This window comes from Strix uralensis, chromosome 17 (assembly GCF_047716275.1).
Source record: "Strix uralensis isolate ZFMK-TIS-50842 chromosome 17, bStrUra1, whole genome shotgun sequence".
Taxonomy (NCBI): Eukaryota; Metazoa; Chordata; class Aves; order Strigiformes; family Strigidae; genus Strix; species Strix uralensis.
Genome location: NC_133988.1, coordinates 4799165 through 4811904, shown reverse-complemented (window position 1 = coordinate 4811904; position 12740 = coordinate 4799165). Strand labels below are relative to the sequence as shown.

The window sequence follows — 12740 nt, the reverse complement described above, 5'->3', positions numbered from 1 at the left end:
CCAGAGCTCATGTTAGCCCAGTCCAAACTGGACCTGAGCACTACGAGCAGCACTTCTCGCCTCCTGGATGAGGTGTGGACAGTGAAGGGCAGGGAGGAGCACAGCACTTGCGACATGATCAACTAAAACAGCACAGAGAGGGTGACACTAAGGGCCATGCAGACGACTTCATGAGGCTGGTTCCATTCCCAAAGGGTCAGAAATATCAGCACTGCTCCTTTGCATAGAAAGGAGTGGCGAAACAACCAGAGATACCTCTATCCCAAAGTCAAAGTTCTTACCAGGTACAAGCCTTGCTTTGCCCTCCTTTTCTGGAGCCTCAGGGCTTTTTTTCTGAGGGGCTGGGCCGAAGAAGACACCCATTGGAGCCCATTCTAGATACAACGGCACAGAATGAAACTGTAAAGAGAACACAGGAGACAAACAAAGAGTGGAGGGCAAGGCCTGAAGAAAAAGTTCGGCTCTCAGATTTATTTTCCTCTCACTCTGTAATGGAAAACAGCAGTGGAAAAGCTGAGCAACTTTTTCAGCTGGCTAAACATTCTTTCACTAAAGGAGAGTCCAGCCTCACACAAGACCACAGTCTACCATGTGCCATTCTCCTGTATTGAAAAAGGTAAAAGAAACCCCCTCCAGGCCACCGAGGCTTTTCTAGATGTGTCACAGTCCCCTCCTCCAGTCTCATTCTGCAGCTTGAGAGCCCTACTCAGCCACTGCCACACAAGGATGCACCAGGCATCTCCCTAAATCCAAGGGACAGAGAGTAACAGCAGTGGCTCTGGGATAACTCACTTCCCTCAAGTCCTCCGCCCCTCATATTTGTAGCAAGTACTCCTTTCTGCAGCTTCACAACTAGCCAAGATCCACACTCTCCAGGCAGCTGCCTACCCCTCGCCACGCTCACCTTGGAGTAGGCCAGCTTGGTGAATGCTTGCTTGGCCTCAGTTGGCTCCAGGAACTCCACAATGGCCGTGATGCCTCCTTCTGGCAGCAGCACCCGGCCCAGGCTGCCATGTTTGCCGAAGACATCCTCCAGCTCCACTACACTCGTGCTGGCCGGGAGGTTCTTCACCAGTATCACTGTTTTACTCCGCTCACCAGCGGCCTGCCACATTCAGTGGGGGAAGAAAGGGGAGATGGGACTTAAAAAAAAAAGCAAAACCCAGTATCTTACTAACTGAAGATGTCAGATCCAACACACTATGCTCTCACTCCACATCACCACTTTCCAGGATCCAAGAGGGCCAACAGTCCTTTAGAAAACACTTCCTGTAATATCCACACCCCAGTACAACCTCCCTGTTCCAAAAATGCTCACGTATGGAGGTTTCAGCTCCAGACCCACCCTGGTGGGGACACAGGACTCCTCCTCTGCCTCCACCAAGCTGACCGTCACACTATAAGCCATCATACTGTGATCAACCATCCTGAGAACAGCTGCATTTTCAAACGGAGAGAACATTTCCTAATCCATGTAAGGGTTCAATCCTGCAAGATGCTAAGGATTTAATTATTAATGTCAAAGAGATCTGAGGGCACTAGGACTAAGCCATCATATAGAAGAGGTAGGCCCACACTGCTGCCTCCAGCTGGGCATCTCACCTGACTGAAGGAATCCAGGCTGACTCCATTTTCGATGAGGAACCGGCGAATTTCCTGGACCAGCTCAGTTTCTCCCAGAGCGACCCTCACTGCCACGCTGTCTTTACTCTCCTGCAGGCAAGAGTGTCAGTCACTGGTTGATCCTGCTGCTCTAAGAAGCAGATGCAAAGGGAATCTGGCAGAGCGCTTGAAGGTAAAATGCTCCAGCTCCTGTGAAGCTGCTGGGAGCTTTGCTGTTGGGAGTCAGAATGCTGCCCAAGGCAAAATGAAGTTTCCAGGAAGGATCTGAGCTTTAGGGTGTAAATTCCCATCAACTTCTAGTTATGCAGAAATGCAAAATTCAGCCACAGAAAAGCAGAGTGAGAAGGAGGGCTGGAAGTTTCACTTTGTCGTCCAATGACAAAGGGATTGTTAGGCTCAGATCCCACAGATCTCTCAGCCTGCATGGTGCTTGTTGATGCACAGAGGCTTTTGCTGCACAAAAGGACCAGGAAGACCCTGGGCATGAGACAACAGATAGGAAAGTGATCTCCCACCTCAGCTGATCAATAACCTAACTCACATGATCCAGCACTCGGCTTTTGGAAGCGTTGTACTTCTGAGCAATGGCATCAGCCACAGCGTTTGTCCCCACAAACAACGTGTTCCAGTTGTGAGAGCTGGAAAGAGAAAGAAGAGCCAAGTTCAGAGGCACGCGGTCCCTTCACCCACTGGTGTCTCACTATTCAATGGTTCTGAAAAAAAAACAGCTTTGAATGCCACCATTAGCAGCCAGGGTGAAGAGTTAGAAGGAAAGAAGGGTGGAACATCCCTAGAGAAGGGACAGGATGAGGGAAACATGACTGGAGAGTGAACAGAAAGACAGCAGTGCAGGCAGCTTAGCTCTACTTCCCTAGGTGTCACTGGTCACAGTTCTGTGGTTACAGCTCAAAGTTCAGATGTTGGCTCAGAGGAACACATGTTTTTCAGTTGGTTTCCTAAAAGCACAAAGCCCATGCAAGCAAGGTTGCATTCCTTTCTCTTCAAGTTAGAAAGTATCAGCCACTTCTTGCAAATTAACTTGTCACATGGAAAGATAAAGTTCCTACAAGTTTTAGAAATACATGTAGACAAGTAGAGGAGAAAGACCCAACTCATCTGAAACTACTACCCTAAAGAATTACAGCATCAGACCAACTTTTGTTAGACACCAGCGAAATAAACTCGTACACAAAGCCATTAAAAACCTTGTTTCTCTCAATTTCTGCTGCTCACTGAACTGCTAGAGCTACTTGGACAGAAAAATCAAGTAGGTAAGAGATAAAGGAAACGGAGCTGCACAGCAAATGCTTTATTGACGGTGGTAATCTATACAGTCCCTGCTAAGACCCCACATGCATTCCTGCCACTTGGGAATTTGACAGGCTGTGGTGTCTTGCCCCACTACAAGACACCTCTGTACCTGGCACTGCTGGCTTTGTCCTTGGCCTCTTTCTGCTTTTTGTAGGAGGAAGATTCTTCTGCATCTACATCTTCAATTTTTTCCTTTTTGATTGTGGATGGTAAAAGATGCATCATTCTACCCTAGAAGAAAGGAAGAAGTGGTCCAGCAGCTCTGCAATAACCCAGAAAAGTTCATGAACTAAGCAGAGTGGAGAAAATTTTCTGGCACTTTTCCTAGTCAAGCAGCCTAGGAGACATTACTGCAAGTCAGTGTTGCCACACAATGTGAGAGACTGAGACTCAGATCTCCTTCTCCACCTCTAGCTCAGATTTTGGTACCTGCAAGGCTGTTCAAATCAGGCTACTCTACCAAAAGCAACTGTGTTGCCATGCAGGAAGGGTGGAGGGACTCAACCTTTTCAGCAAATCACAGAAGCAAACACTTGGCCATGTTACTAACAAACATTCCCACCAGCTGCAGTCCAACAGCACAAGAAAACCATCAGCCACTGTACCTGGAACACTTGCCCATCCATTTCTGCGTAGGCCTTCACCGCGTGCTCAGGAATCATATAGGTGACAAAAGCAAATCCTTTGGGTTTCTTGGTCAGTCTGTCTATAGGGAAATGGATGTCCGAGAGGGGTCCTGCAAAAGGCAAGGCTTGACCGTGACAGATGTCCTTGCACAGCCATCACGTACTCTGAACTGGCACCTCCTGGCCAAAGCCGGGAGGAGGGGAGCCAGGGAGGGCAGAGTGGCTCTGGGTATCGCAGAGGGTGTACAGCGAGCCACCAGCCTGGGTGAGGAGCTGCTGGCTGTGGACTGACAAGGCGGGCCCAGCAAAAGCACCCCAAGTCCAGTTGTGCACCGTGTGGCAGCTCACAGGGCTTTGACACGCGACACAAACCAGGCAAGCTCTGAGCAGCTGCATTTGCCTTCAGTCAGGAACAAAGACTTCCACAACCTAACCCTCTCTCCCCACTAAGGACACTCTAATGCCAAGACAACCTTAAATTTGTTTAACTTTGAGCCAGAAAAGGAAAGCTTCAAGCTTCCAGCTGATATGCCAAACATGAATGTGAATTTGGGGCATATCTCAGAGATTCACCTTTTACCTAGAGTAAATAGAAATCTCCTGGGTGACCAGTATTTCATGCAGCAGGTTCTTTTGGTTATATTCTCCTCCTCCCCATCCCACTAGGACTCAGAGGCTAGACTGACTGGCAAGAGCTTTTACCGTTGCATCAGAGATGCGAGAGGGCTGAGGGCAGACGCACACAGCGGTACGTGCTGCGAGCAAAGCAGCACGGAGCCAGCACCAGTTCCAAAGCCTGGCAACCACACACTACCACACCAGGCAATAAAGATGACAGGAGTTGGTCCATATTCAAGAGGTGTGGGACACAGAGCTTTGTCCATCCACACCCAGCAAGAAAACCTCTGTGTGCACAAAGGAAAGATGTAGCCCTGCAAGTCCCAGTCCAAGAGCAAATACTTACCATACTTGGAAAAGATCTTCTCCAAGTCCTCCTCAGTGCTAGTAAAGGGAAGATTCCTGACAAAGAGTCTCCCAGATTCAGACAAGTCCTCTTCTTCCTCATCGTCCCTCTTCCTTCTTTGCCATGTCTGGTTATCAGGTTTTGCTGTAACAGTTTCTTTGGGGGTATTCGTGCATCGGAATACCTCAATGCATCGTCCACCTAGTCCACAAACACACACAGAGACATATTAGCTGCTTCCCAAGGCCATGGGCAATCAATATCAATGTGCAAAGAGCCTGGGCTTACAGCAGAAACACAAGCAATTACAATTCCACAAGCTTTGAGCAGAATCCTGCCCAATTTATTAAAAAAAACAAAAAGGGTGATGGGGGCTGCAAAAGATCAGTCTTCATAGAAACCAGGATAACATTTGCTAGACAACTTCACAGTCTCTCTCCCTTTCAGAGAGCTCCAGCCTTTCTGCCTGTGCCAACCTAGTCCACAGGCTTCCAAGTAGATAATTCCCATTCTGCATAGAAATTCTGCAGATATAGTTTTAGTAGTTCCACTAAGGGCCAGGCTGAGAACAGGTTTCAAACACAGGCTTACAGAATCATTTGTACACATCCCCTGCACTATCCCAATCAGATTTAAACAATATCAATTTTATACCAAAAGCACGACAAACAAAGATACACTTCAAGCACACGACAATAAACGAGGGCCAAAGAGCAACATGCACAGCTCCATCACTTGCCAATTCTATGCTGTTCCTGACACGGCACCTGGCTTATCCCGCGTCAGCTGAGCGGAGGAAACCACCCCCACCATCTGCCTGGGAAAAACTAAAACAACAGGAGATAGTTCCGCAGTGGACACTTCAGCAGCTGAGCACCCTGCCATCAACATCAGCCAGAACAAGAAGGAACAAACAGCCCTTACCTATGTATTCTTTTTTTCGCTTCAAGGCCCTTTGCACTTCTGCTTCGCTCTTCAAGTCAACAAAGATATAACCTTGGAGGAAGGAAAGGTTCAACTGAGCATCATGTGGGGAACACGCAACCACTAATTGGCTAATTAAGGGTGAATTGGGCTTTCTTTAATATAGATTCCTATAGATAAAGCATTCAGCTCCCATTAAAGTTTCAATCCAGCCTGAAAATGGCCATGTCACACTGGAAGGCTGCTTTTTAAAAGCTTATTCTCTACATACAAACCAAAGAAGCCCGACTTAACAGCTGAAGTAGGCTTTCACAGGTGTCTCCAAAAGCAAATAAAAGGTGCATCTGCTGTTAGGCTACGAAAGAAAACCAGCATACAGCAAAGTTCCCTGCCAGCTCTGAGGACCTGCTCCACACTCTTTGATGGGGACCTCCAGTAGCCACAGCCTGTCAGAAGACCCACCTTAGCTAACGACTGCTCTGCGGCTGATACACACAGGTCAGCAAAGTCCCTGGGTGCCGCTGCAGCTATCCCAGAGGAAGAGGCCTTGCCTTGGCATGGTTTGGGATGTTTAGGAAAGTTCTGGAGGCAGATCAAAGAAAAAGCTCCTGCTGCTACTCCTAAAGGAGCCCAGCCAACATTACTCTGCCCACGGCATCCTATGGACAGCAACTAGGGCAGGTGAGCTGCAAAGTCATAGAAAGGTCTGTAAGAATCGGGACACAAGCCAGCAATTTGGGATTGCAGGTGAAAAGAGCAGAGGTGTGATTGAGAGCTCCTCTAACTCACAGATCCAACCCCTCCTTCCACATATAGACATTACCTGTACTTTTCCCCTGGGCATTTCTTCTTATCCGGATTGCCACTGGCTTCAGAGGCAAGAAGAATTCACGAATCTTTTGCTGCAGGAAGAATTATAATTTTTTTAATAAGTTCTCAGATACAGGAAGCAGCAGGTTTCAGACTTAGGTTTTTTATATACACTATAAAAAACACCACATGCAACATACAACATCTGTGCACAAAGCCAGTTCAAAAGTTTCCCTGACTGCCCATACAACCCTCAAAACATCTCTATAAGTGAAGATAGAAGCCTCTGCAAAGATCACACCAAGTTTCACACTGAAAACACCCTTGAGTCTCCATTCCCAGGCTCCGTAACAAAGCTTACCTCAGTGACATTCAAGGGGACACCACGAAGTTCCACTGTGTATGGTGTGCTGGCTTCTGCTGAGCTGCCTTGGTTCTGGACAGAAGGATGGGGGGAAAAAAAAAAGAAAAGAAGCTGAGTGAAAAAGAGTGAAAGTCACAGCACAACAAGCAGGTCTTGTCCAACAAGCCAGGAGGCTGAAGAGTGATTCTTGCAACTGCATCAGCCTGGGCAGGAGGTGCCAGATGAGGGTGAAAGGTTTGGCTGGGATACTCAAACCCAGTTGCTAAAAACTGAGTTCTGCAGAACAGTGTTTTCCTGCAGACAGAGACGGACACAGGAAAAACAGAAAAGCCTCTGAAAAGGGCACTAGCAGCACTTGTTTGGAAGCCCAATCTTCAGGAATTCAATCAGCACTGAGGAGATCCAGCAAACTTTTTTAATGGCTCCTGCCGAGTGAGCCAAGAAAGCTGGTACCCAGGGGGTCCTGCAGATATCAAGCTTTCAGCTCATCCCTGGAGTGACTGACAGACACATACTATCCCATGAAGCTCCTGCTTTAGGTAAGACAAAAGTCTAATGCAGCTATACCTCTAGCGTGGATCCTTTTTTCTTCTTCTCTGCTGGTGTTTCTTGCTGTGTTTGTTGGGCTTTTGGCTTCCCCCCTTTATCTGTGCGGGTGCTGATGGTTTCTGCAATGCCTGAATCTTCCTCATTCTCACTTTCCTCTTCCACCTCCTCACTATCTGTTTCTTCCTCTGAACTGGATGAGGAGGAAGAATCCTTCACCACTTTAGATTTCAGGTAATCCATATCTGAGAGGTCTTTGCTGGTAGCTGCCTTCTTCCCTCCTTTCTTTGCTGTCAGAGAGGAGAGATCAGAGAAGTTTTGCATACAGATGCTGCTGCTCTCTTCCCAGCCAGGTAAAAACTGACAACTGACACAATCATGAGAATCACCTTCCTCTCCTCTACCCCTTCCATGGGAAGGAAAGGCTTGAGAATACCAGAGCAATCTTATCTCAGCACTTCCAGACTGACAGTCTGGACTACTGTTCTTCAAAGCAACAGTTTACATATAAAACAAATAAGAAAAGAGCTTGAGGAACTCCATGGCAAAGTATTTTGTCACAATTTTAACTAAACAAGCAGACCCCAGGAAAGGTTTTCACAATCGTCCAGTTTAGTTTTGCAGGCTAAAGGACAGATGAAGCTGTTTCTCCAAAACACCCCTCCACACCTACATTTTAGTTACCCAAAGAGAGATGGGGGGCAGCAGGAAAAATGCCATTGACTCCAACAAAACAGTATAAGGAAACACCATGAAGGGAGGAGAAAGGCTCCAAAACCACATTAATCACTGGTGCAGGGACACTGGATTCTAAGAAGACGTACAGATTGAAGCCAGATTTCTCAGTCTAAGTTAACCCACTACTCCACTAGATACAGTTTTCCTTTCAGGAGCCAAGACACTGAACTCTGCCCCTTCCCATCAACTCTGACAGGGCCCAAGGACACACCAATGTTTCCACAAGTATGCATCAAAGGCAGACCAGACAAGTTCACAGACATCAGCTGAAACTAAACAGAAACTACATCCAGCTTGGAAATCCTGGAGACAAAAGCAGCTGCAGGCTAGGAGAGAGTTTAAGGGAAAGATGCAAATGTTTCCCCTGTTACTCTTCCCTAGACATTGACTTAAGGACCCAGGGGAAAGTACAAATGCCATCCCCTTCATGTCAGAAACTGCATTTCCCAGATTTCCCCAGCCCTGGGAAAACAACTATACACCCACAGCACACAGAATGAGCCTCATGCGTGAGAAACCACCTTCCCAATCACACTGACTCTGTTTGGAGGCAGGAGTCCGTCAGCAGAGCTGCTCTCACGTTCACTGAAACAAAGACAAGCAAAGGATAATGGTACCTTTAGTTTCCTCCTCATCTCCAGAGGGTTCAATTCTCTCCTCCTCCTCCTCACTCAGCTCCCCAGACTCATCTGAATCAAAGTTGAGATAATCAGCCGCTGTCTTTGATTTTCCCTTCTTCTGCTCCTCTGCCAAAGTGTCATTAGCCCAGGTGGCCACCTGAGACCGCTTCTGGTGAACCATCAAGAACTCCTGGAATGTTTTATCTTCTTCCAGCTGTTGAAAAAGAAACCGAGCAGACAAGCTGTGAAGACAGACACAGGAGACCTAGTAGCAAGTTTGAATTCAAAGATATCATCTCACTTTCACCAATGTAAAAAAAAAAATCCATTAAAAGGGAGTCCACTTTGCACTCACAAGGTGAGCACTTAAATTGACTAAACTCTTTTTAAAACCTCTCAGTCCTACTCTTTCTTTTTTTGTATTTGATATTTAGAAAGCAATTTGCAGAAGAAAAAACATTAAAAAAAGGAAAAAAACCAGAGAAGTTAAATGTGACAAAACTTGCATGTGGTTAAAAACAGAACTGTTGAAACAGGATGCAGTGCGTGGTCACATAGGAATAGCTGACAAGTGTTAGGGTTGTTAAAACAATCACAGAATCATCAAATGGTTTGGGCTGGAAGAGACCTTGAAGATCATCTAGTTCCATTTAGTTCCAACCCTCCTGTCATGGCCAGGGGCACCTTCCACTAGCCCAGGTTGCCCAAAGCCCCGTCCAACCTGGCCTTGAACCCTTCCAGGGAGGGGGCAGCCACAGCTTCTCTGGGCAACCTGTGCCAGTGTCTCACCATCCTCACAGGAATGAACTTCTTCCTTCTATCTAATCTAAATCTCCCCTCTTTCAGTTTAAAACCATCACCCCTCATCCTATCCCTACACCCCCTGATAAAGAGTCCTTCCCCATCTTTCCTGTAGCCCCCTTTAATTACTGGAAGGCCCCTATAAGGTCTCCCTGGAGCCCTCTCTTCTCCAGGTTGAACACCCCCAAGTCTCTCAGCCTGTCCTCACAGGGGAGGTGCTCCAGCCCCCCGAGCATCTTTGTGGCCTCCTCTGGACCTGCTCAAGCAGGCCTGTGTCCTTCTGATGCTGGGGGCCCCAGAGCTGGACACAGCACTGCAAGTGGGGTCTCATGAGAGCAGAGTAGAGGGGGAGAATCCCCTCCCTCGATCTGCTGGTCACGCTTCTCTTGATGCGGCCCAGGACACGGTTGGCTTTCTGGGCTGCGAGCGCACGTTGCTGGCTCATAGCCAGTTTTCCATCCACCAATACCCCAAAGTCCTTCTCCACAGGGCTACTCTCAACCCACTCATGTCCCAGCCTGTATTTGTGCTTGGGATTGCCCCGACCCATGGGCAGGACCTTGCACTTGGCCTTGCTGAACTTCATGAGGTTTGCATGGGCCCAATGGTTTGTTACAGTACAATCATACTTCCATGGAGTTGGTTAAATCATACACCTTGCCTGAATTAACAACATGGGAAGCAGTATAGAAAAGAGCTATTCAGCTCTTGCTCTTAATACAAGCTAGCAAGAATGCAGGGATTGCAATTCAGCCTCAACTCACCTCCTTTAAGTTTTCTGTTGGATCTTTCTTCTTTTTACCCTACAGAAAAAAAAAAACGTTTTCAGAAAAGCTTATTAGAAGCACAGCCAAAATAATTTCTCAGGTAACCTAATGGTACAGGGAAGACAGATCCTAAGGCAGAAAATACCAGAACCAGGACTCCAACATCTGTTGTCACAGCTACTCTGTCCCCTTCTCCACACACCAGGCTACCCTTCTCTCTGCCAAGTCACTGACATACATGAGAGCCTCAAGGAAACAAGCAAGACTCACTTTCTTTGTGTCCGTAGGAGCTGCACTTGCCACAGGTTTCTCAGTCTGTTTTTCTGAGGCAGGGGCCTTCTGGGAGTGTTTACTCCAAGCTTTGGGCTTTGAAGGGTCACCAAAAGACTTGCATAACTCAACCTGAAAAGAATCAATCAGATCTTTAATTAAACATACATTCAACAGTCTGGTTCTGTAACTGCTGGATAGACCACATTCAGAAATGTTTCTTATATCCCTGACAGGATGAAAGGTATGTGTGCAGAAGAACACACAACTCCACACAGATGTTCATTTTAGAAGCAGAGCTACTACATGTTCACTCAACATGGGGAACAGTTTGTTGTGCTTATTTAAGCACAGCCAAATAAGTTGTCCTGTTTATCATGAGTCATTCTTGTCTGGAACAGCAAGATGAATGACTTCAGATGAAACAGCTCAAAACCTGACACTGTTGTTCCAACCAGCACTGAAATCACTGCTAGTGCCTGGAGACAGCCCATCTGTATCATCTTTGCTGTTTTGCTCCAGAAGAATTAATCTTTAGGCTTTCTTGGCCCCTGGCTGTTCACCCCTAAGACCACCAAAACCTCCAATGACAAACTTGCTTGAGACTCAGAAGAAGATATTTTTAAAGTTCAACTCACTGTGACTCTGGAAGTGTCTATGAAACTTCTGTTGAAATGGTTCAGTGCTGTTTGAGCTTCATCTTCAGACTTGTAGCCAATGAAGCCAAATTTCCGGAACTTGCCATCCTTGGTGAACTTCAAGCAACAGTCGGTCAGTGTGCCAAAGGCTGCAAACAGCTTCCGAAAGCGATCTTCCTTCATCTGGGAAATGAGGAAGGGCGACAGGAAGGTAAATCAGCAATGCAGTACAATTAGAGAGACACTTCACAGGCAAGTCCAAACAGAACTTTTTCTATCAAAGGGTTTCCCAAGTGCTGTAGGAACCACACTGTATCTTGGCAACACTATAAAAACCCCACACATCAGCCACCAAACCCCTTAATCTCCCCCACAAATCCAGTACACGTACAGGTCTCTGTCTGCAAGACCCCTGCAGCTAAAGGGCACACCCAGCTCTTGGGGAGCAGGGCCCCGCAGCGCTGACCTGACACAATCAAGCTCCCAGTTCAACCACAGGCACGGTGGGACCCCACAGGGGACCTGGATGGCAGCAGAGCAGCACAGTGTGCACCTGCACCCAGCTCCCCGACAATGAGGGAAGGACAACGGCCACAAGCAGCTCTGCTCCCCCACCCTGAGGGGCTGCCAGCTCCCCTTCCCTGGGGGGCCGCCCCAGCCCATGCCCCACACTCTGCCTCCTCCCACCCAGGGCATCTCCCTGACCTCTCCTGCAGCACTATCTGCCCAAGGCCCTCCACCATCATACCCCCAAGGCTGCCTTCCCGCTCACCCACAAGGACCCCTTCCCCCCTCGGAACGCCTGCTCTCCCACAAGACACCTTCCTCCCCCCACCCCGAACAGAGGACCCTCTCTCCCATGGAATCTCCCCGCTCACCCCCGTCCTCACCGCCCCGAGGGTCCTCACCGCCCCGAGGCCTCTCCCTGCCCAGGAGCCCGCGTCCCCCCGCGGTGTCCCCTCAGACCCATCCCTAGGCCCGGAAGGCCGCCTCCACCCCCTAGACACCGCAACCGCGCGGCGGGCTCACCCCATTGGGGAGGTTCTTCACGATAAGCCGCGACATGGCGGCGACAAAACCGGACAGCGACCGAAACCGGGCGCCACAGCACAAGACCCCGCCACGCTCAGCACCGCACACGCCGGCCCAAGGGCGCCGCCATCTTCCCGCCCAGTCACGTGGGCGAGGGGCTGCAGCGCGCAGGCGCCAGAGGCGGGGCCCTAGCAACGGCCTTAGCAACGGGGCGGAGGACCGGGAGCATCAGTGTGAGCGGGGGGGACGCGGGACCCGGCCGCCTGCGGGGAGAGCCGGCAGCGCCTCCCCGGGGGGTCACCCCGTGGCCCCGCCAGCCCCTTACCGGCCGCTGTCAGAAGCCCCTCGGTGATGCTGTCCCCTCCCCGCGAGAGGGGTCCCTACTGCCCCCCCCCCGGGTTTCTCCGCGGCGTGCGGCTGCAGCCCCCGGCCCGGCCGCGCTGCTCCGCGGGGCCGGAGGAGGGAGCTCCGCGCCCGCCGCTGCCCGCTCCCGGGCTGAGCAGCCCAGAGCCGGGCACGGCGGCGGCCACGGGAACAGAAATCCCGCGGGGAGTGTCGAGGAGTTGGGTTTAACGCGGGGGGAGCCGCAGCGTGCCCCGCCGCCCTGCTCTCCCACCTAAAACCCGCGCAGCAGGAGCAAGGAGGGAAGGGTAACGGGACAGGGTAAAACTGGCTTCTCTCCGAGGTACAGCCAGTGGATGTTGTG

The 12740-nt window shown here is 49.5% G+C and overlaps 1 protein-coding gene across 1 annotated transcript in view; it reads right to left on the bottom strand.

Moving 5' to 3' along the window:
• The window catches only part of RBM19 (RNA binding motif protein 19), a 72403-nt gene extending 60237 nt beyond the window's left edge, over positions 1–12166 (bottom strand). Inside the window, exons 1-16 of the mRNA XM_074887387.1 lie at positions 12032–12166; positions 11003–11185; positions 10365–10496; positions 10092–10130; positions 8524–8740; positions 7190–7458; positions 6620–6694; positions 6272–6350; positions 5449–5520; positions 4525–4725; positions 3540–3670; positions 3044–3165; positions 2165–2261; positions 1603–1713; positions 905–1105; positions 282–399 (exon numbers count right to left, since the gene is read on the bottom strand). Of these exons, the coding sequence (XP_074743488.1) occupies positions 282–399; positions 905–1105; positions 1603–1713; positions 2165–2261; positions 3044–3165; positions 3540–3670; positions 4525–4725; positions 5449–5520; positions 6272–6350; positions 6620–6694; positions 7190–7458; positions 8524–8740; positions 10092–10130; positions 10365–10496; positions 11003–11185; positions 12032–12067 (2083 nt within the window). The 5' untranslated portion in view covers positions 12068–12166. The remainder of the gene's footprint in view (positions 1–281; positions 400–904; positions 1106–1602; positions 1714–2164; positions 2262–3043; positions 3166–3539; positions 3671–4524; positions 4726–5448; positions 5521–6271; positions 6351–6619; positions 6695–7189; positions 7459–8523; positions 8741–10091; positions 10131–10364; positions 10497–11002; positions 11186–12031) is intronic.
• Positions 12167–12740: the final 574 nt, after the last annotated feature.